Source organism: Martes martes (genome assembly GCF_963455335.1).
Source record: "Martes martes genome assembly, chromosome: 2".
Taxonomy (NCBI): domain Eukaryota; kingdom Metazoa; phylum Chordata; class Mammalia; order Carnivora; family Mustelidae; genus Martes; species Martes martes.
In genome coordinates, this window is record NC_137889.1 from 37,406,478 (window position 1) to 37,428,386 (window position 21,909).

Consider the following 21,909-nt stretch of genomic DNA (forward strand, 5'->3'; position numbering starts at 1 on the left):
CCACTGTCACTTTAAGGCTCTCCCCTGGTGGCACCGAGGCGAGGAACAGAGGAACAGCCGGCCGCCTGCCTCCTTCCTGCCCTGACCGAGGGCCTGGCCTAGGAGGACCTCCTTCCTCGCCCGGGCCTCCAGGTGGCCGGCTGCTCTCTCCTGCCCCGGCTCTCCCCTCCCTGCGCTGTGGCCAGGAGTGGGGCCCTCGCCCGCCTCTCCGAGTAGGGCAGAGGGGCTTGGTCAGAGTGGGGGCACTGAGGCGGTCGGGCCTTGGGCCCCCATCCTGTGGGCTGCCTGGACTTAGAGCACCAAGTTGGCTCTGGGAGACCTTTTTTTGGTGGGGGGGGGGTGGCTGACTTCTAAGAACTGGCAGATACATTCACTAGCCCTACTCACTTCCTTCCTCTTTCACTGAAAGACAGGCTGTAGCTCCTTCTCCCGCAGCCTGGAGAAGTCCTCAGGAGCTGAGCTGTTAGTGCTTTGTACATACTGCTAAAGTGTTTCTATTGGTTTGCATAGTATTTATTGTTTTTTCATTTACACAAGGCTGATAACTGTACAGTTTACACTTTGAACACAGACTATGATAGAAGTGCTTGAAGATATAGGAAACCTCTTCTCTATTGAACATGCTGGTGCGATCCTGGGACAGCAGCCACCGGCCCGCCCCCAGCTGAGAGAGAACACCCTTTCAGAGGGGGCATGGCTCCCTTGGAGCCCTACAGCTGAGCCTTGGGGGGGGGTCCTCGCCTCAGATTCTTTAGTCCCTAACACAAGGAACCCCGAATGCACTCTCAAGGTAATGATTTTCCATTGGAAGATGATTAATACTGAAACTGGCAGAGAGAGAGAGACAACATAAAAAAATTCCAGTTTGTCCACAGGAAAGTCTATACAGCTTCAGACGTCACAGTAAAATCTGTGTCTATACTGAGGAGAGCGGAGAGGTGCTTGTGTGTGCGTGTGTGCCTATGCGCATGTCCTGAATGTTGTGTAGAACATTCTGGGAGGAGTGGCCCCCTGGGGAGTGGGATGGGATGTCACAAATGGAATGGAGGTGTGTGTCGGTGGGGAAGGCTGGCAGATGAGGACATGGGATTAAGGTGCTGAACTGATTTTGTGCCTAGTTTTCTTTTCTTTTTTTTTTTTTTTCCTTTCCAGGAAGCCCACATGGATTTCCTACAGATGAGGTTGAAAAAAAAAGTACCCTGTAACAAGTCAAAATTAAAATGATTTTAAAAAATAGATCATCCCCAAGCACAAAAAGAGCCCTTGTTCACTTTCGCGTTCACGCGCTCTCCCGTGCTGGTTTTCTATCCCTCTCTCTCCCCACCCCCCTTCTTGAGGCGTTTGTCCTGATTCCCAACAGAGATCCATCGTTGCTAGAGGCAGGATTGAGGACTGTAGGTCATGCGTCTACAGTCAGTCGTTCATGCGAATAGGAGACTAAAGGAAGTCCCTTACAGAGATCATGCCGTTAGCCTAGAGGAACAGATGCGCCACTTCCGAGCCCTCCGCTCCAGCTCTCCTCCCGTGTGCATGGCAGAGTGTGTGGAATTCAAGGGTTGGGTGTCGAGGTGTGATCCTGGGGGACACAGAGAGAGAAGGAGTTACTTAGGATCTAAAGGTCCAACTCCCAGCAAAAACCCCAGCTACCGAGTTCTGCCCTGGGGGGCTGAGGCAGGGTCGGATTCAGGCAAAGCAGCCTCCCCAAGCAAGGCAAGGAAGTGAAAGACTGAGCGCAGAGCCCCTGACCTTCCTGAACCCCCAGCCAGCCTTCTCCCGCTCCCCAGCCCAGAGGCTCCCTCTCAGGGGTGGCTGCCCAAGCCTGCCTGGATCCCCCACCCAGGGGGACGAGCTCCCCAGAAAACCCTCCTGTGCGTGCGCTCTGGGCCTCAGAGAGGAGGCAGGAGGCTCCCACGCCTGCGGTCGCTTGGGGAGAAATCCCCTTGAGTAGATCCTGGGACCTGGGCAAGGGATCAAGTTCATAAGCCAGGGCATGTGCTAAAAAAGGGAGCGGAGCCCTTCACTTTTTCATTTCAGTTCAGCCAACATGCATTGATGATGTCTCTCAGTGCCAGCCCTGGGGACCCAGAGATGGAGCAGACATGATCACAGCCAGCCTCAGGAGCTTGGGGCCTCAAGGGACAACAGTCCCTCTTTGGCTCTGGTCTACAAGCTCTTACTGTCAAGTGCCTTTGGCTCCTCTCCCCATGCCCTGGGGATGGACAACCTCTGCTGCGGCAAAGAGATTTTTTTTTTTTTTTTAAAGAGATCTTGGGGAAAAAACAGGTGCATTCTCCCTAGGATATTATGTATCTTAGGCTGGAGAAGAGCAGCTCTGCCTGCAGAGTAAAGTCTACTTTCTGCAGCCTGGAATTCACAGAGAGACACCGCTCCAGCCCCTGATGATGCCTCCTCCTTCTCCTCCACCCTGGGGTGAGCACTCCAGTGTTTCTGGGACTAGCCACTTAGGATTCTGCCTGCAGGACCTCGGGACAGATGAGGGAAAGGAGCACACTGAAATGAAGAGGAGACGACAATCTCCTGGGTGGGGTAGGAAATGACAGAGAAAGGCAGAAACTCATGCCTTGACAGACCAGTCCCCAGACAGGGAGCTGTCCCCGGCCCTGCAGGTGACACGGTTATGGAGGAAGCTGGAGGGGGTCAAGGTGAACTCAACTCTGAGTGGTTCTACATGGATGGGAAGGCCTGGCTAGTCTCCTTGCCACACAGCGCAACACCAGGACTTCTGCTGCTGCTGTGGCCCGAAACAGCTGTTACACCAGAGGGCAAGACTCTTTTGTCCCTGCCTGGGCTTCTCTATGGGCAGGCTGGTCTCCCCCAAGCCTTCCGAACACACGGTGCCCATCAGCTTCCTGCCTTGTTCGAGGCCCTCCCCTCACAGATGGCGTCAGTCTGCTCTCTGCTGAAGCTCGGCTCACCACCCTCAAGACCTCTCCTCCGGGAAGCTTCCCTGACAACCCCGGCTCCTTGTCATTTCTCTCGTCTCGGCTCTGGAAGCTTCCCACTCAGCCCGCTACCTTTTATTCAGAGCGATCACAGGGCATAGTGGGTAAGAACAGGAACTCCGAAGCCAGCCAGGTTGCCCGAGTTCATGTTCTGTCTTTGCCGATTTCCCTAGTCCCGTTACTTACACTCTCTGTGACTCAGTTTCCTTCGCTGTAACATGAGGGCAATGATAAGCTGTAGCTCATCAGACGGTGGTGATGTTTCAAAGAGCTCCAGAGGGCTCGGGACAGTGTATGTGGACACGTGCTCTGATGGGCTCTCCTTCCTGTCTCACACCTGCTGCATCTCCCCAGCTAGAGCAGAAACACTCCGAGGGCCAGGGCCCGGCCTTACCCTTCCCAGGGGTCTGTGCCCCCCTCCAGGCTAAGCACGCCTCAAACAAGAGACCTCGTAAAACCCTGAGCCTGGGGAAGAGAGCCGACCATCTCCCGCTCTTCTGCCCAGACACAGAGCGGAGGAGACAGGCCAAGGCTTAGACAGCATTCTATGGTGACCACTTTGGTTGAGCAGAGACTCCGGGAGGAGCAGTGATGGGTCTAGTGGGGGCACCCAGCAGTGGCAGGGGTAGACTGGAAGGCAGCTCTCATGGCTGCATCCTGGACCCTTCCGCTGCCCTGCACCTCTTGCCCCAAGAGAAGGTCTCAGCCTATGAAGAGCAGGGAGAAGAGCGGTTCTGCTCCGCGCCTGTCCCGTTCCATCCCTCTGCGCAGTACCTCCTGTTCCCACCCTGCCTGGCATCTGTGGCCCTCTCTCCTCTCTCCCTCAGCAACCAGACTCGCACCCCTGCAGTGGCTTGGGAGTAGGGTGGCCTGTAACTTAAACAGCAACGTAAAACATGACCCCTTGTCTCCCTGCCCCTTCCCAATGAGATGACTAATTGCTTAACTTTTAAACTTACTAAAACATTCCACTGTCAGAGCTAACACAGGCTCTTGCAACCACAGTGTCTGAGCAGAAAGCGTCTCTTAAAAAGGAAAACAAGAAAAAGCAGCAGCCTTGTGCCGTAGCTTCCTGAAAGTGGGCAGCCCGGCAGACGTCGGGGCTGCCCTGCCACCGCACTCCCGCTGCCTGCTCCACGCCAGCGCTCTCGCACAGCTCACACCCCAATTCTTGGGCCTACCTCGTGGAGCACAGAGCAAAGCTCCTCCCGTCACCTGCGGTCAGGCAGGCCTTGCCTAAACGGCAATCTGGTAGCTTCTTAAACTCCCCGGGAAAGCACCCTTCCCCCCACTTGCCAGGCCTTAGATACAGAGTCCTTCCCAAGGTGGGGGTGACTGGGAGGGATCGATGGGTGAGGGGGTCTAGTCACCCCTCATCCGGGATGGGTGCATCCTACCATCTTTGAACAAACTTCTATCCTTCATTCCTGGTGGCCCACTTTAAAAATGCCAAGTGAATAACTTGGTATCAAGTCCACATCACCTCTAGGAGGTTTGGAAGGAAAACTGAAATTGGTCAGAAGAAAGCACTCTTCAGTACACTAAAAGTCACTTGAGGAGCTTGATACAGAATCCTGAGTTCCAGAATTTTAATTCAGTAGGTCAGGGGCAGGGACCAGGAATCTGCATTTTAACCCGACTCTCAGGTGACTGAGAAATGGTGGGTGGGAATTTAACAGGGTACACAGCCTTTCACAAACATGCCCCATCCATCATCGAAACCATGCTACAAGCGAAGAGCGTGATGCCGCTGCGACGTCATGGTGAAGGAACCCGAGGTGTGGCAGGTCCGCTGACCTGCCCTGAGTCATGCTAGGATCCACCCCCTCCCTGACTGAGCACAGCTGTCCTGCTCTCCTCGTCACAGCCTGCCCAGGGACCACAGCTATTTCTAAACCTCTCCACAGACGTCGAAGGGACCATCTGCAAACTCCGTCAAGGGGACAGAAGCTCGGAGCAAATGATGAGTGGAAGGCCTGGAAACGGGAGGAACCAGGCCCTGCGTCTCGGCTCCCAAGCCCCAGCCTGGACGCAGTAAATTCTTGCCATTCGCAGTGGTCATGTTCGAGAAAGTTGCCAGAACACTGAATTAGCCAACACTGCACCATTGCTCTTAAGGGAAATGCCCAGTTAGGTTCTTGTGAGCCTCTGTTCACATCTTTGTCAGACAAGGAATACTTTGTTTCATGCGTGTTTCTGTATAAGGACACCTTATTTAATCCACTGTTGATCCCTTAAGTCCCCACTGACAGCGCCCTGACTCGTAGCCAGTGAATTTTATCTAACACTCATATTTGTCCCCGCGGGGCACAGCGCAGCCTCCTTGCTCTTAGGAACACAAGATAACACTTGGGTGCTAGGCTTGGGAGCCATTTTAAACAACAAAATCAACAAAAAGCACAAAAAATGCAAACGTGGCACTGAACACAAATTTTTCACCCTGGTGTGTGTCTGTGAATGACCACAAAAGCCCTGTGGGGGTGAACATAATTTTAGCCAGTAAGTGAACTGGCAAGTGTGGAACCCGCGAATACGGTACGGGCCTGCGAGGGGAGGGTGAGAAGCAGTGAGAGGAGCAGAGAGCCATCACTCCCTCACTGCTCTGTGGTCTCTGTCCTGCTGGGAGGACGGAGCACTGCAGGCTGCCCCACCAGGCCCTTCAGAACCTAGACTGGAGTCTGCTTCGACCCTGGCTCTCTCACCACCATCCCTACCATGTGCTTCCCTGGCCTCTTCTTGGCAGAGGTCCCAGCACCGAGCAGGAGCCTGGCTGCCCGGTGTTCCCCCCCATCCATGCTCAGTGGTCTGGAACGGTATATCTCCTTTGGAGGTTTCAGACACCTTGCAGAACCCCCACAGAAAATTTTTTTAAAAATTTCTTTTTGCAGAACATGCACAGAAAATTAAAAAAACAATTGTTTTTCTTAGGTTCCTCCCTTCCTCTCAGCCTGGCTTCTGGGCTACCTCTTTCCTATTCAGGAACATGAGTAGCACAAACCTGAGCCAAAGAGAAGCAGAAAGGTATAGCCCCTGCTTGCCCCTGTCACCATAAGAAAAAAATCAGGCAGAAGAGAGCACTTTGCCTTCTACTCCCCGTTCCTTCAAATTATTTGTACCTTTGGATTATTTCCAGGACTTACCCCAGATAATCTGCTAAAGCAGCAGCCCGGCGAGACCCTTGGCGATGCCGGGGTTAACACTGTGACCTCCTTAAGCTGCTGAGGAGTCAGGTCTAATTTTATCCTATAACTGGATCCGCAGTCCTTTTTTTTTCCCCCCAAGTGTCGAGGTATGTTGGGAAGCCCAGAGCCAGCACTTTTGGTGGCATGGGAGGAGCGGCCCTGCTTTTTGCTGAATGCAGAAAGCCAGGAGCCTGCTTTCTCCTTGGCCCAGAGCCAGGCCCCAGGTTGTGGGGAGTGGGGGTAGTGCTGAAACTGCCAAGAACCCCGTCAGGGCTGTGCTGGGGCCACCATGCTTCCTGGCTTCCTGCCGACTCCCACCCCGATGCATCCTGTACTGAGCTGCCCCGAGCGGGGCACAGTAAACGGCCTCGGGGCAGCTCAGTACAGGATCCCTCAGGGAGGACGGAGGTCAGAGCTGGCCACCGGAGCCCCCAGCACTGTGCCGGGCCTGCTGGAGAGCCTTCTCCGTGGCGCTGTCTTCAGGGCCCTCCCTCATCACAAATCCCTGCCCGGCCCGGCCCCCCAGCCTCAGGGCCCCCATGCTCCTGCACACCATGCACCAGGCTGCCATAACCCTCCTAGCTTCGGACGGTGCCATCCACCCCTCGGGCCTGTGCATTTCACCCTTTCCTAGAAAGCAACGGAGCGACCTGTCTCCAGAAACACCAAGGACAATGGTCACCTTGGGTTGATCAGGACTTTCAAAGGGTTCCAGGTTCAAGAGATAGGTGCTGTTCTGAGTCCATCACGGCTGGAGCTCTGCCAGAGGATTTGCACTGAAATGGCCCAGCCTAGACAGACCCTCTGGTGCTCCCTGAGGCCTGTCCACCCCCCTCCTCCATCCCCATCGCTTGGCTTTCAGGATACTATCATCACTGAGGTTTACTGAGTGTTTTCATGCATCAAAGCATTTTCTCAAATCTGTGTTTTTGCCCTCCCGGAGAGGTCAATCGGCAGCTACTGTTGGCTGTTTTCTTAGGAGAAAATCGAGACTCAGTCAGCAGGCTGGGAAATCACAGTTTGTGCCTCAAGGCCACGCCACCCCTGTTCCTCCTCCCCCATCATGCCAGGGGTGGCGGAGCGGGGAGCTCCCGCGGAGGACGGGAGACATGAGGAAGGGAGCAGCCATTCCTAGCACCAGCCACTCCGCAAGGACCAGGCCATGCAGAAAGGATGCAAAAAAGTCAGCGTTACCTCCCAAGAGGCCATTCGAGGGGAAGGGCTAGAGATCACTGCTTCCCCCGTTTTAGGCTGGCCCGCTTCACTATCTGAGCCCCCTTCCTGCTCTCTATCAGGTCCGGCTGCAGGCTACTCCCTCGCAGCTCCACCTGGGGACGGCAGCAGAGACAGAAGGCAGGACAGATCACACAGAGAGACAAACTAGAGAGAGGCAAGAGGTCCTGTGGCAGCCAGAGGGCATGGAGGCGCAAGGGGGAGATGGAGGGAGGAGGGGCGGGAGCACGCTGTGGCCAGAGCCCAGAGCGGGCAGGCACCCAGGTGAGCGGCTGGAGCCGTGTGGGAGCCTCAGGAGGGAGGCTGCAGCCACCGCAGTACCTGCACGTGTCTCATAAAGGAATCAACATCAGCTTCCATCTCCCTGGGGTCCTCCAGGGGCCCCTCAGCAATCACCTCCTCATGTTCCTGGCTGGCCTCCTCGCCGGACGAGTCTATCTGCCGAACGACTTTGCGGATGATCTGGAAAACAGAAGGAGGTGACCAAAGGCCCGTGTAGCCACGGAGACAGACAGAGGTTGGGAAGAGCAGGTCCTCAACGAGGAGGTCTGGAGGAGAGGCAGCCTTTGTCCTAAGGTGCCTCTCCTCGAGGGGCCAAGAACAGGGACAGGTCTCCTGCCCCCCACCCCATCCTGTGGAAAACCAGCCTTGGGCAGCTTCAGAGGGGCAAAAATTTGCAGACGGGTCATCGGTGATCAGGGTTTTGTCTCTTGGTATCGTTGGCAGGTCCTGCTGTCCTCCCCACACTTTTCATGGGCAGGGACGCCTGGCAAGTGTGCTCTCTTATTCACTCACCCAAACATTTTCACACTGTCTACTCTGAGCCTACACATACTCGGACTGGGGGGATGACAATACAAGACATCTGCCTGCATGAGGCACACTTGGCAAGAGGCAAGATGGACACCTGAGGGGTCTTGCCTCAGTTTAGCGGGAACAGCAACCCAGAGGGAGCACATCCAAGGTCCCCTTCTCTGCTCCTTCTTCTCCCTCTGCCCAGACCTTGCATGGTGCCTAGTACTTGACAGGCAAAATCAGGTCTAGTGAATTGAAATCAGTGACCAATCTATGCGTTTCCACAGCCCTTTTGCTGTTGGAGGCCCGTGGTAGTCCGGGGACCACCACCCTGCTGTCTTACAGCTGTGTCCAGGGCTAGACATCACTGGGCTGGGTTTGGGCTGTTCCACAGAGCCTGGCCCTTGTGGCACAGTAGCAGGAGCTGAATTCAGGTGGAGTCAGGCAAAGTGGCTCTGAGCAATGTCAGGCCAGACTCAGAAGACCAGAGCTCCCAGCACCTGCACCAGCCTTCAGAGCCGTGCGAACCCTCTGTTAGGGCAGCAGTGAGAAGCGGGGAGTGAGTCCAGCCCCTTTTAGCTTCTAGCCCTGCTGCCTCTCCCCGGCTCGGGGGTGGGGGGATGCCGTGCACCCACCTTCTTGGTGACAATGTTGCCCTGCTCATCTGTGAATTGTTCCTCTGTGACCTGCTCCCCTGGAATATTCTGGAACTCACTCCCCTAGAATTGCAGAAAAGGAGAAAACTCAAGGTTAGTAAGTGGGTGGCCTAGGCATCAGGCGGAGGATGAGGGAATTAAAGAGCACAGGCAACAGCCACAGTTGGACAAATCCGCACCACGCAGGAAACTCCAGCTCAGCAAGGAGCAGAGGCCAGACTGAGGCTTCCAAGTGCGAGAGGCACCCCTGGGAGCCATGGAGCCTGAAGACCAGATGGAGCCCCACACTTGCAAGAGCCTTGTGTGCCTGATCCCTCTCCAGCACCGGGGCGCGGTCACACAAGTGCTACAGAGGAGGCCCTGAGACAGGAAGTGAGGCACCGAACTGAACTTTGGACAGCCCTTCCCAGCATGGAAACCCCTTCCACAGACACCAGCGCCCTAAGTGTGACCAGCTGGGGACAGGAGCGGGCCAGGAACGGGCTCTCCCAAGTCCCAGAGCTGAGCTGCCCACGCCACCATAGCGTGGCAGTCCCAGTGGGCAGCAGCCGGCCCGGCTGCTGACTCAGGGTCCCGTCCCTTCCCCCGGCTGCTGCTCACACGCACCGTGGTGCCCTGCCCTCAGCCCTGCCTCCTGCCTGGCGGTTACCTTGAGGAAAACCCGACGCCGGACCACCCTGGTGGAGATGGTCTCCTCGTCGTCACTCACGCCCTCGCTCTCCCCCAGCTCCTTGTCCAGCTCCTGGTGGATATGTTTCAGCACAAAGCACAGGGAGCCCTTGACAATGTGCATCACATTCTGACAGCTGACCAGAAAGAAGCCCAGGAGCACTAGGGTGACCAGGAGCTGGGTGACGAAAGTCCACATCCTCACCTCCTCAGTAGCTGGGCCCTCTGGGGACTAGCCAGGGCTCCGGCCACTGTGGGGGTCCAACCTCTCATCCTCCCCTCAGACTCCCGGGTGCCCTGGGACCCCCTGCAGGCTCTCTCCGCAGGAGACTGGATGGCCCCTCACTAGAACTGCCTGCCGAGTGCCCTCCTGCCGAGCAGCCCCAGGCTCTGCCCTCACGCCTGGGTGACATCAGGCTTCGATAATTTTAGCTTCCCAAACCAGCTGCTGGGGCTGTCCAACTGGGCTAGAAGGGAGCAGGCAGGTGCGCGTGTCCTGGGCACTGAAAGCGCACGTCAAAGTCACTCTGTGGGTGACGCCCCCCCCACCCCCCCCACCCCCCCGCAATGAGGCCTGCCCAGCCCTATGCACAGTAGAAGCAGCTCTGCCCAGGGAATTGTTCTCTTTCTGGGACTCCAGGAGAGTGGGGAGAATGGGGCCCTTTGTGTGTTTCTCTGGGTGCTTACTGCCGTGATTAGAATGGAGTTCACCCGCACCCACAGGGATGGCACCGGCTAATACCCTGGAGAGAGAGTTAAGGATTTATTTCAAAAATAGCCCTGGGAGGAGTGATTCGCTCAGGCCTGGCCAAATTAGGTCAGCGGGGTTCAGCACAGGTGGTGGGGCCACCTGGAAGCCCGTGCATTGCCGTCCCCCGCCTCCAGGGCCCTCGGCACGCCCCCCCCGCCGGCCCCGACCCACCCCTGGCCCAGCAACCCTACACGTAAGCATGTAACTGGTGTATCTATTTAAGGCCTGTCCTCAGAGGCTCTTCCCAGGCTGGGCTGTCAGCGCCCACGAGCAGGAACCACGCGCCTGAGGCTCGCCTTTACAGAGCTGATTCAGAAATGCAGCCGTGGCAGCTGTGGCCCATGGGAATTTTGCTTTCCGGATCAGGCTGTGCCGGTCTGAGGAACGGTCCCCACAGCAGAAGGAACAAAGATCTGGGGCTCAGCCAAGTGATCTGCTGCTCGCTCACCGCGGGGGCTGGGGAGCTCCAGGGGCCCTCTCTGGGAAGCAGGCCCGGACTCCGGTGCTGTCCATACCCCACCCGGCGAGGAGTGCAGGTGTGAGAGTACTGTCAGACGAGGAGCCCAAGCAGGCCCTCACACGGGGAGCACTGCTCTGTGGCCACTACGCCCTGTGTACTCCCCCTACTGACTTGGTAAGGCCCTCCGACAGCCCTATCCAGCAGGCTCTATGACTTCTCCATTTTACACAGAGGAAATGGAGGCACAGAGTCAGAGAGTGAGTGAAAGGGTCCGATTTCAATACTGCCTCATTTCCACGAGGAAGCTCCAAAAGAAATAGAAGCCCGTCTCACATGCAAAGGGGCTGGGCGCTGGAGAGCATTCGGTTTGGGCCCAGCCAGGAAGGGTCCAACTTCTCATGGTTCCATCTGGGGGTGCCTCAGAGAAGAATGTCTTACAGTGATTTCAGGCTTTCCTGCCTAGCCCCAAATTATAGGGCATCTCTCTCTCTCTCTCTCTCCCCCTGTCAGTGTTTTCAGAGATTCACTGGAAATACTAGTCAATGGGGGCTTTACAAACCCTTGGCTTAAGTGGGTCTCACGACCAGCCCCAGGGTCCTGTCAGGTGATTAGGATGACAGCTCGCCTACGCCATCTAATCCTGCCCCGGACCCGGAAGGTGTCAGGCCTGGCGGCCCCACACACTCCCTTACTCTCATTGGGAAGCATGAGATCCGGACTCCCCTGCCCCTCACAGTGGATGGCTGTGTGACCCTGGGGAAGTCCACAGCCTCTCTGGGGCCTCAGCCTCCTCATTTATAAACAAGGCAGTTAGGCCCTATGACCTAGAAGTTTTCTCCTGCGACCTGCTGGAGTGCTCCTGCTTTCTCTGCAGCCCTCCCTCACCAAAGGCTAACTGCAGGGGGGCCACACGGAAGGCGGCTCCTAACACCCTTCTCTTTCCCCCCGGAATCTGGAATTTGACCCAGTTAAGAGTGCCTGAGCTCTCGGCCAAGTGCTTGCTGTTAGGAGTAGTACAAGTGCCGAAGGGCAGCCTGCTGGCCAAGAATGCGCGGGCTGGTCTGGGGTGAAAAACGGACGCAGCCGCCTGTCCCGTCCAAGGCACACACTTGGAGGGAAGAAGCCTAAATAAAACCTTACTGGAGTCCTAGCGGCTCTCTGCAGCCGGCTGCCCAGGGCTGTTGTGGAGCTAACCTAGCTGTGGGGACCCCGACATGCCCACTAGGGCTCAGGTTCAGGTAGGCAGAGGGACGAGAAGAGTGGCAGAAGGGAAGGAAGGAGGGAGGGACGCAAAGCTCCCGGATGAGGATGAACCACAAGAAACCAAATGAGATGCGGAACACATTGTTTCTGCTCACACTAAAAATACACAGGCGTGGAACAGCGACGAAAATTTTTTAAAAATGCATATATTCAAAAGGCACACCTTAATGAGATGTCTGGGATTTGTTTCAAAAAAATATGTTGGGGAGGGGGGGAGAAGAGAGAGGTAGGTATCCGTGAAACAGGATTGGCCACAATTGGGTAACTAGCGCCTGAACAGTAAGTGCATGGAAATTAATGTGCTATTCTGGTTTTGTATTTATCTGTGATTTTTCATAATAAAAAAATTATTCCCTGAATACATTAAAATGGATGTCTATGGGAATGGGGAGTGGAGTTAAATGGAATAGATAAAATAAGTACAGCCGGGCACACCCGGAGCGGGGAGGGAGGTCTGAGGGAGGCAGGGCGCCTCTCCTGCTCCACCGCTGAGCCCCGCCTAGAGGACCCCAGCATTCCCAAGCCCAGGCAATAACCCAGGCACCCCTCAGGTCACCTAAGATGGTGACCTCGGCCAAAGTGCTGAGAACCGAGTGGCCTGTCTGTGGCCACACAGACCACGGTAGGACTGAGTTAGCCTAACACCCAGGTCTCTCTGCTCTACACCCTTCCTAAGACACACAATGGAACAAGAAAACCAACAAAAACCGTGGCTTCGGACTCTGCCAGACCTAACTCCAAAACCCCCCTCGGATCCTGCGACCTCAGGGCAAGAAGCTCCGGGAACATTAGCTCTTCCCTTCCCTCAGCAGGGAGCGCGAGTTTGTATCCTTACTTGTAGAGACAGCAAAGTCAGACCACAGTTTTTAAAGAAAGGAAGCTGGCTCGGCCTGGGGCTCGCCTGGAGGAGAGGCCGTCCTGGGCCTCAGGCCCCTCCCGTGCCCCTCTGGGCATCGGCGGTCGCCTCGGTGCGCGCTCACCTCTGCCATCAGGGAGAGGGTGCTCCGAGCCTCCTGCACCCACTCTTGGTGACTCTGTCGTCTCCGTGCCCTGCTCTCAGCCTCTGGCTGCCCTTCCCAGACATGCTCAGCTGCTGACACCAGGACCTTCTCATACTCGTGCGACCCACTGGGCTCCAGCTCTTGGATGGTGGTGACGGTACTCTGGAAGGAGTGTGGGCCTTGGGTGACCTCCTCTGGCCAGGAACTTCGGGCAGTGTCTTGTAGGTATGAGACAATGGAGCCTTCCTCATCCCAGTGTTGCAGTCTGGGGTCCAGGGAGAGAGAAAGGACACCTGGTTATCCTTCGGTCTCTGGCTGCTCAGATGCCCTCCCCCTCCAGAGCTGGAGGGATGGGACAATGGCACACGGCTGCCTGTCCTGCCCAGAGAGGCCCAGAGGGGCCATCCCTGCTGTCCAGGAGGAAAGGGCCGTGGAGACCAGTACCACTGACCCTGTTACTTTAAGTGGAAGGCTCTCCACCCTGGGTTCCTGAGGCACTTGGCTCACCCTGATGGGCGTCACCCAGGCCTCCATGCCCATCACCTCACCTGCCTCCTCTCCAGCCCTCTGGCCACCTGCCCGCCACGGTCCTTATCCCAGTGCTCATCCAATAAAGCCACCACACTCTCCCTTGAAAACACGCTCTTCTATGGCTTCCAGGACACCACATTTGCCTGGTCCCCCCCACCACCCAGCTACCACTTCTTAGGTGGTAGAAATTAGGTTTCTCCTAATTTCTCTGACTCCTGAACATGGAAGCGCCCCAGGACTCAGTTCTCAGAGTTCATCTCTATCTACGCCCACTTCCGAAGTGAGCCCGTTCAGTCCATGGCCTCACGCCCCATCTGTGTGCTCCTTGTGCCCAGATGTGCACAGTACCTCCTCTTTGATCTACAGGTGTGTAGACCCAAATGCCTCCAGCACATCTCTGCTTTGGGGGTCTCATAGGCATCTCAGGGACAGCATGGTCAAGGCCACAATCATGAGTCACTCATGGTCAAGGCCACACTTTCTCCCCAACCTGTCCTGCTTGGTCTTCCCTGCAAGGCCTTTGTGCTGCCTGGGCCTCCCGGCGGATCCATGCCCTCGGTATTCACACGGCTCACCCCTTAATTCTTTCTGCTCTTTACTCCAACATCACAGTCTCAGGCTTCCGGGCTACCTACCCCTCATTTTAGCCATCTGCTCTCCACGTGGGTACATACGACCTACCCCCCCCACCACCCTTATTTTCCTTTTTAGGACCATGACCTAATGTTTCCCTTCTTTTGTGGGGAAGAGGGCAAAGGGAGAAGGAGAGATAATCTCAAGCAGGCTCCACGCCCAGCAGGGAGCCCAACATGGCGCTTGATCTCACAACCCTGAGATGGTGATCTGAGCCGAAATCAAGAGTCGGATGCTTAACCAACTGAGCCACGCAGGGTCCCCTAACTTTTCCTTTTTAATTACTTCCCATTTCAATAGCTTTACCTCATTTATTGTCTGTCTCCCCAGTAGAACATAAAACTTTCAGCAGATGGAGACTTCTGTGTGTCCTGTTCCATGCCACAATCCCGGCACAGTTTACAGGTGCCCGGCACCCAGCAGGGGCTCCACACATACTGGTGGGGGGAGTGAATGAAATTCACCTGTCCCCACTAGAAGGCTGACTGCGGTCAGAGAACCAAACCGCACCACTCCAAGGCCTAGCACCAGGCCTTCTGGTTCCCCTCGGGTGGCCAGGCCAGCCCAGTCAGTGCTGCTCAGTGACTGGCTGTCGCGGGTTGTTGGGAGTGGCCTCAGCCACAGGGTTCCTACCGTATCACTCGGAATTCTCACAGGCCACCCTCCCCCCACCTCTCCCGGGTCATCAAAGGATTCATTTGGGAAACGAAAATACAATGACATAAACCCCTTTTGTCCCATCTTGTAAATGGCTTTCTTTTTCCTCTGCCTACAGTATTCGGGCCACACTGGGTGAATCCTGGGGAAGGGCCCACTCAGACTGGGCTTCTGAGCAGGCCAGAGAGCCAGCTGGGGTGGGAAGAGGCCACGAGAACAGGTTCCCCGCAGCTTGGGCAGCCCTGAGCTGTGGGGTGTGGTGGGTGTGCCCAGCCTTCAGGGAGCCTGCAGACCATCTCCTTGCTTTAGGGAAACTTTAGGATGCAATTTCGGGGGAAAGGGCCACTGTCGCTCAGTTCCTGTGCCAGTCCAGGAAGGCCAAAGTGTCCTCTGCAGTCTGCCCAGCCCCGCGGGTGTGGCGGGCCCCCCAGCCACAGATGTGAATCGGACCTGAGGCCTGAGACCCTCAGTGTCTGCCCAAGGCTCCCTGCCTGACCTGCCCACACTGCTGCCTGCTGCAGGCCCAGGAGGGGCCCAGGAGAGCCCCAATGTCTCTATAGCCACAAGTTCTGCCCCGCCCCTATGAAGCCCCCCAACCTCACACTTTCAGCGGGGTAGAGCAGAAGGGCACCTTATCAGCTCTGTCACACGCAGGCTGTGTGACTGCCTGAGTCACTCGCCTGGCCCTCCCTGGTGCCTCCAGGTTTCTAAATATGGTCTTCCCCAACAAGCGCCCAATAGAACTGGGGCCCAGAGTGCCTACTCTCACCTCACCAGAGAGGTGGCTGGCCTGAGCCTCATCATCTCGTCACGCCCGCCCCCTCCAGCCTCCCTCCAGCGGGCCACACCCAGGGGCATCTTGGGCAAGGACTGGCCTTTGCAGATCAGGCTCCATGCCCACAGGACAGAGTCCTGAGCGATGGCGGGGGACTCGAGAGGCCAGCCAGCGCCCAGCGAGCTGCTTCGCCTGCCCCCCTCACCTGCTCACCCCCGAAGCCCAGGAAGACGGAAGTTACCCTTCCCCAGCCGCCCAGCCCCTTACCTGTCCTGGCTCATCTCCATCACCCGACTCACGCTGGGGGATTCTGTGATGTGGGCTTGCACCCTCTGCTGGCCTGCAACAAGAGACACTTGATTCTCTGAGTCCTGCCCCGCACCTGGGGCGTCCTCCTGCCTCTCGTGACCTGGCAGCTTCTCTTCTGACCTCTGACCTTCCTCCTGGTCAAGCAAATCGATAAGGCCATTTATAGCATCTGAATCCACTGTGTCGTCCTCCACAAGGTCCAGAGAGCCCAGCGTGGGGCCCTGGGGTCCCTCGGAGAGCACCCCCTCCGGCTTCCACTCGTGGCCGGTGGCGTCAGAGTCCTCGGCCTTGCTGCACTCCAGAGAGGAGTCCTCAGCAGTGACCAGGGAGGGTGTGAGGCCCGCGGACCACACCTGCATGTCAGACATCTCCAGCATGGCGTCATGCTCCGTGGCCGCCAAGGGGATGGCGTCTATGACGGCCACCTCGTTCCAGTACTGGTCTGCGCGCAGCGGAGAGGGAAGCGCGTAGTGCAGGGAGGCGGGGGACAGCAGCTCGTCCTGCAGCGAGGAGTAACCTGGATGGGCAGACAGAGGGCAACATGCTCCAGAAGCGATTTTTGTCACACACGCTTAGGTGCAAACCCACGCTCACGCACACGCATACGCACACGCACACGCACGCACAGGCACGGCCATAGATACGCATGCGCATTGCGGGTAGGGAGGCTTTCCAAGCTCAGTGTCCAACGCTCAGGCCTGTGGCTGCTGCCCAGGGCACGGGGGCAGGAGGAACAAGGCTCTGGGATGCGTAGGGGACAGGCGGGAAGTGGCGGGGAGACAAGGGCTCCTTTGCTGAATGGCAAAGAGCAGAGACTGGAATTCTTTCTTCTCCGGTTCAGAGCGATAGATCAAGAAGGCTTGATCTGAAGGATTTGTGCTCCCATCTGTCTCCAACCGGATGAAAGCCCACCACTTGATGTCTGGGCAGAAAGAAATGTTGCTCTTTCTTTGCTCAAAACATCCTTTTAGCACAGCCCTTGGGGAAACCAGCCAGGGAGGTACCTTCAAGGGAGGGACCAGCCTCCCCAGAGCTGGGGGCAGTAACCGAGCTTGGAGGGGCCTGATGGGGTACACCGAACGCCCACCCTCCGTGCAGTGGTCAAGTGGGAAACCATATGGTTTCAGATGAAGTCACTGTTCCTCGAGTTACAGACGGGTTCTGGAAATTCTGAGGGATCTAAGTGGCACGCGGGAGAGTTCTTAGGGTTCAGAATGGGGGGACCGGGTCAGGGGGCAACAGGAGGCCCATCAGCTGCCGCTTCCGGCTCCGCCCGGAAGCTCCTGGCCTGCAGGCCCTGCCTGCACTGTTCCGACCGGGCCCAGGTCAGCGGTGAGCTGGTGGGACTGAGGCCAGCTAGCTCAGTCGGGGCCTGGCCCGGTGGTCGCTGTAGCCTTTTCATACGTCTCCTTGTGACCGGCTTCATGCGCATCCCTGCTAGTCTTCTGCTTGGCTCTGACATGGGCTCCCTCACGTTCAGAAGTGACTCAGAGCCTGAGCGAGCGGCACATGTAAGCGTATGAGGAATCTGACAGTGTTCTGTCAGTTGGCTCCTCCGCTCCCCTCTAGACACGAGTGGGGGTCCATGGATAGGGCAAAGAGGCCCTCTGACTCCACTTCAGACCTTGTGCCAGTCTGGGTTGGTGAAGGGACCGGAAGGCAAGCTTCTCCATTCAGCTCAGCTTAGTTGGGAAACCGGAGCCTAAAGACCCCGTAGCACCAAAACAGGACCCCTGGGTATGGGCGAGCTGCCCCTACCATCTCTAGGGACCTTCCTGTGCCCAGAGAGGCCCCTAACCAAGCGTCCAGACTCTTCATCCCACCCTTCACCCCTCACCACCCTGCGTCCAGCCCTTCCCCGGGTTTGGTCTTTCTCCCACCCAAATGGACCCTCATCCCTAGGCTGGAATGCAGCTCCTGCTCCGCTGCTGCTGCTCTACTTGTGGCTGTCCTCACTCACTCACTTGTTCAACCCAAAGATGCTGACCGAGGGCCACTCATCCACTGGGCTGAGGATTACAAACACACAAACGCACACAAACAAGACAGGTTCTCGTCGCCCTCTGTTTTCTTGACATTCTCCCAGCGACTTTGGGTCACCTCATCTCCCCTCATCTTTGAACCCGTCCTGTGTTCCTCGCTAAGCTGCTCCGTGGGACAGTACACTCTTTGAGGGCAGGAATGGTGTCTCCCTCTCCCTTCCACTTTCCCAGAACAGGATTGGGACTCCATAGGGCCTGGTGACTACTGCCAAACTCTCCAGATGTGTGAGGAGGACACAAGAGCCAGGACGGATACCCCCAGCCACATTTAGTAAAACCACCATCGCTGATTCATGTATGTGTCCCAGGTGCCAGGAACCAGGCTGTATGATTGACATACAACCTCTCTTCATCATCCTGGGAGAGTTTTCTCCCTGACTGATCTATCTCTAGAAGTCTCTGTGGTTCCAAGGCTCAAGATGAGAAGGAGGAAAAGACCATCAGGGGCTGGGGGGCTGGGAGGGTACCAGTGTGCTTAGAGACCAACAGCTCTGGCCAAACAAGGAGGCACAAAGAGGAGGTGGGAGAGTAGGAGAAACCAGTGGGCCAAATCTTCCCATGTTAAATCCAAGTCACTCTATGTGGAACCATGACCTAAGGAATTGGGAAACCAGGACCAACAGCCTTCAAACCCTCCAAGGAAATCTCTCTGGAATATATACCAGCAGAACATTTAAGAGTCAAGTGATTATCTTTCTTATCCCCCACCCCTTTGCTTTAAGATTTTATTCATTTACTTAAGAGAAAGAGCAGAGCAAGAGGAGCACATTAGCTGGGGGAAGGGCAGAGGGAGAGAGAGAATCAGAATCCCTGCTGAGCAGGGAGCCCGACGCATGCGGGGCTCAATCCCAGGACCCTGGGATCATGACCTGGGAGGAAGGCAGATGCTTAACCAGTTGAACCACCCAGACACCCCTCTTCTTATTCTTGAGAGCATTATTATGTTATTTCCATTACTAATTAATTAAGTACCTATTTTGTTTAAAAAAAAAAACAACACTCATACTAAATATGTCATTTTTAGTCATCACGACAACCTTACAAGGAAAGCAGTATTATTCCTACTCCATAGATTAGCAAACTAGAGGTTCAGCAACCGGCTCAGGGCACACAGTAAGAGTGGTCTTGTCACTCGATTTCGCCATTAGTGTCTTTTAAAATTGCTTTATTGAGGTATAGCTGACATACAGTAGGTGCACATATTTTAAAGTAGATCATTGGATAAGTTCCAAGGAACCACCATCACAACAAAAAGAGGAACATTCATTGACCTTGAAAGGTGTCCTCATGTTTCTTTGCAATCCTTCCTTCTTGCATTCCTGTTCCCAGGTAACCACCGATCTGCTTCTGTCACTGTATATTAGGTTGCATTTCCCAGAACTTTCTAGAAATGGACTTATACAGTGTATACTCTTTTCAGTCTGGTTTCTTTCACTGGGTGTAGCGATTTGGGTATCATTGTGCCACTGAGCACAGAGATGATTTATCCATTGTTACCGCTGCACTGTGTTCCATTAGGTGGATGCATCACATGTGGTTCAGCCATTTACCTGTGAGTGCCCATGTGACTTGCTTCTGGGTTGGGGCTGTTACAAATAAAGCTGCTTGTCCGTGTGAACGTATGCTTTTTCTTTGGGGCACACACCTAGGAACCGAGTGTCTGGATCCTAGGTGTATTTTAACTTCTCAGGAAGTAAAGTCTGCTCCAAATTTGTTGTCCCCTTTTACAGTCGCACCAGCAGTGGATGAGAGGATCAGTTCCTCCAATATCCTCATTGACACCTCATACGATTGGTCTTCTCCATTTTAGCCATTCTTACAGGGGGGTCGCGTGATCTCCTTGTAGTTTTATTTTGTATTTTTTTAATGACTAATAATGCTGAGCTTCTTGTTATGTGTTTACTTTCCATCTGTGTCTCTTCTGGGTTAACGGTCTGTTCAAATTTTCTGATCGAAAAATTGGACTGTTTGTTTTCTTCTTATTGAGTTTTGAGAATTCTTTATATATCCTGGATACCAGTCCTATGTCAGATGATTATTTCCAATATTTTCTCTCAATCTGTGGCTTAGTTTTTCACTTTCTTAACAGTGTGTTTTGAAGAGCAGAAGTTTTTAAATTTGATGAAGCCCAATTTATCTTTTGTACAGATCGCACTTCCACCGTCGTAGCTAAGAAATCTTTGCCTTGCCCAAGATTTTTCTAAGGTTTTCTTTTATGTTTCCTTCTAGAAGTTGTATAGTTTTTGTTAATATCTTTAAGTTTTTATATTAGGTTTCACATTTAAGCTACCATCCACTTTGAGTTAATTTTTGTATATGCTGATGTAATGTATAAATCCAAGTTCATCTTTGCTTGTGAATATCCAATTGTTGCAGCCCATTATCCTTTCTTCATGAATTGCCTTCATATTTTTGTTGAAAGTCGGTTGTTCTTACATATGTGGTTCTATTTCTGGACTCCATCTGTTCCACGAATTTATCCCTCTTTTGTTGTTGTTGTTGTTTTAATAAGGAATGGATGTTGGATTTTTCAAATATGTTTTCTACACCTATTGTGATAACCATATGGTTTTCCTGTTTAGTTTGTTAACCTGATGAATTATATTTATTTAATGATTTCTATTTTTTAAATTTATTAAGGTGTGTCTTATGGCCCTGCCTATGGTCTATCTTGGTGCATGTTCCATGTGAACTTGAGAAGAATGTGTATTCTGCTGCTGTTGGTTGAAGTAGGCTGTAGATGTCCGTCACATCCAGCTGATGGTGTTGAGTTCAATTGTGTCCTCACCCATTTTCTGCCTACGAGGTCTGTCCATTTCTGATAGAGGGATGCTGGGGTTTCCAACTCTGGTAGTGGATTCATCTGTTTCTCCTTGCCGTTCTCTCAGTTTTTGCTTCCCGTTTGGTGCTCTGTTGTTAGGCACATACACATTAAGGATTATTATGCCTTCTTGGAGAACTGACCTCTTTCTTATTATGTAATGCCCCTCTTCATCCCTGATAACTTTGCTTCGAAGTCTGCTCTGCCTGAAATTAATTTAGCTTCTCATGGATTCTTTTCATTAGTGTTAGCATGGTATATTTTTGTACACCCATTTACTTTAAATCTACACGTGTCTTCATATTTAAAATGGTTTTCATGCAGACAATATGTGTTTTTTGATGCATTCTGAGTCTTTTAATTGGTGCATTTAGACCACTGACTCTCAAAGTGATTCTTGATATAGCTGGATTGATATATACTGTATTTGCTACTCTTTTCTATTTGTTGCCCTCATTCTTTGTTTCTATTTTTATCTTCTATTCTTTTTCTGCCTTTTGTGGTTTTAACTGAGCATTTTATATGATTCCATCTTTTCTCCTTTCTTAGCACATTAGTTATGCTTCTTTAAAATTTTTTTTTAGTGGTTGCCCTGGTGTTTGCAATATACACTTACACAGTCCCCTTTCAAATAACACTACAGCACAGGTAGTGTGAGTATCTTATAATAACAAAATAATCTTAATTCCACCACTCATCGTTCACTTCACTTACACATAAGCATGTGTGTGTGTGTGTGTGTGTACATGCATAAGATGCATGCGTAACTGAATATGTTATTGCTATTATCATTTTGAACAAACTGTAGATCAACTAAGAATAAGAAAATTTGTTTTTATTTTCTTTTCACTTAATCTTTTTTGATGCTCTTCCTTACTTTATGTCCATCCATAGGTTCCTCACCCATATTCTCTTTCTTCTCTTGAAGGAACTTCTTTTAATACTTTTTGTAAGGCAGGTCTGCTGACAACAAATTTCCACAATTTTTGGTTGTCTGAGAAGTCTTTTTTCATCTTTCACTTTTGAAATATAAAATTTGAGAGGATATGGAATTCCAGGTTGTGTTTTTTCCTCTCAACACTTTAAATATTTCATTTCACTTCCTTCTTGTCTGTAGGGCTTCTAAGAGAAGTCAGATGTGATGTTATCTTTGTTCCACTATAGGTAC

At 53.7% G+C, this 21,909-nt stretch overlaps 1 protein-coding gene across 5 annotated transcripts in view; it reads right to left on the reverse strand.

Annotated features, from left to right (window-relative positions):
* Window positions 1-500: 500 nt before the first annotated feature.
* Window positions 501-21,909, reverse strand: part of ANK1 (ankyrin 1) — a gene marked incomplete at its 5' end in the record, with an annotated part of 208,000 nt that continues 186,591 nt past the window's right edge. The window contains 6 exons of one of the 5 annotated variants that reach the window (XM_080796211.1): window positions 501-1,576; window positions 7,340-7,473; window positions 7,700-7,840; window positions 8,809-8,892; window positions 12,953-13,238; window positions 15,837-16,395. In XM_080796211.1, the coding sequence (XP_080652337.1) occupies window positions 7,375-7,473; window positions 7,700-7,840; window positions 8,809-8,892; window positions 12,953-13,238; window positions 15,837-16,395 (1,169 nt within the window). In that variant the 3' untranslated portion in view covers window positions 501-1,576; window positions 7,340-7,374. Of the gene's footprint in view, window positions 1,577-7,339; window positions 7,474-7,699; window positions 7,841-8,808; window positions 8,893-9,478; window positions 9,913-12,952; window positions 13,239-15,836; window positions 16,396-21,909 lie in introns of those variants that run through there. The other 4 variants (XM_080796212.1, XM_080796215.1, XM_080796213.1 and 1 more) reach the window with 4 other exon arrangements.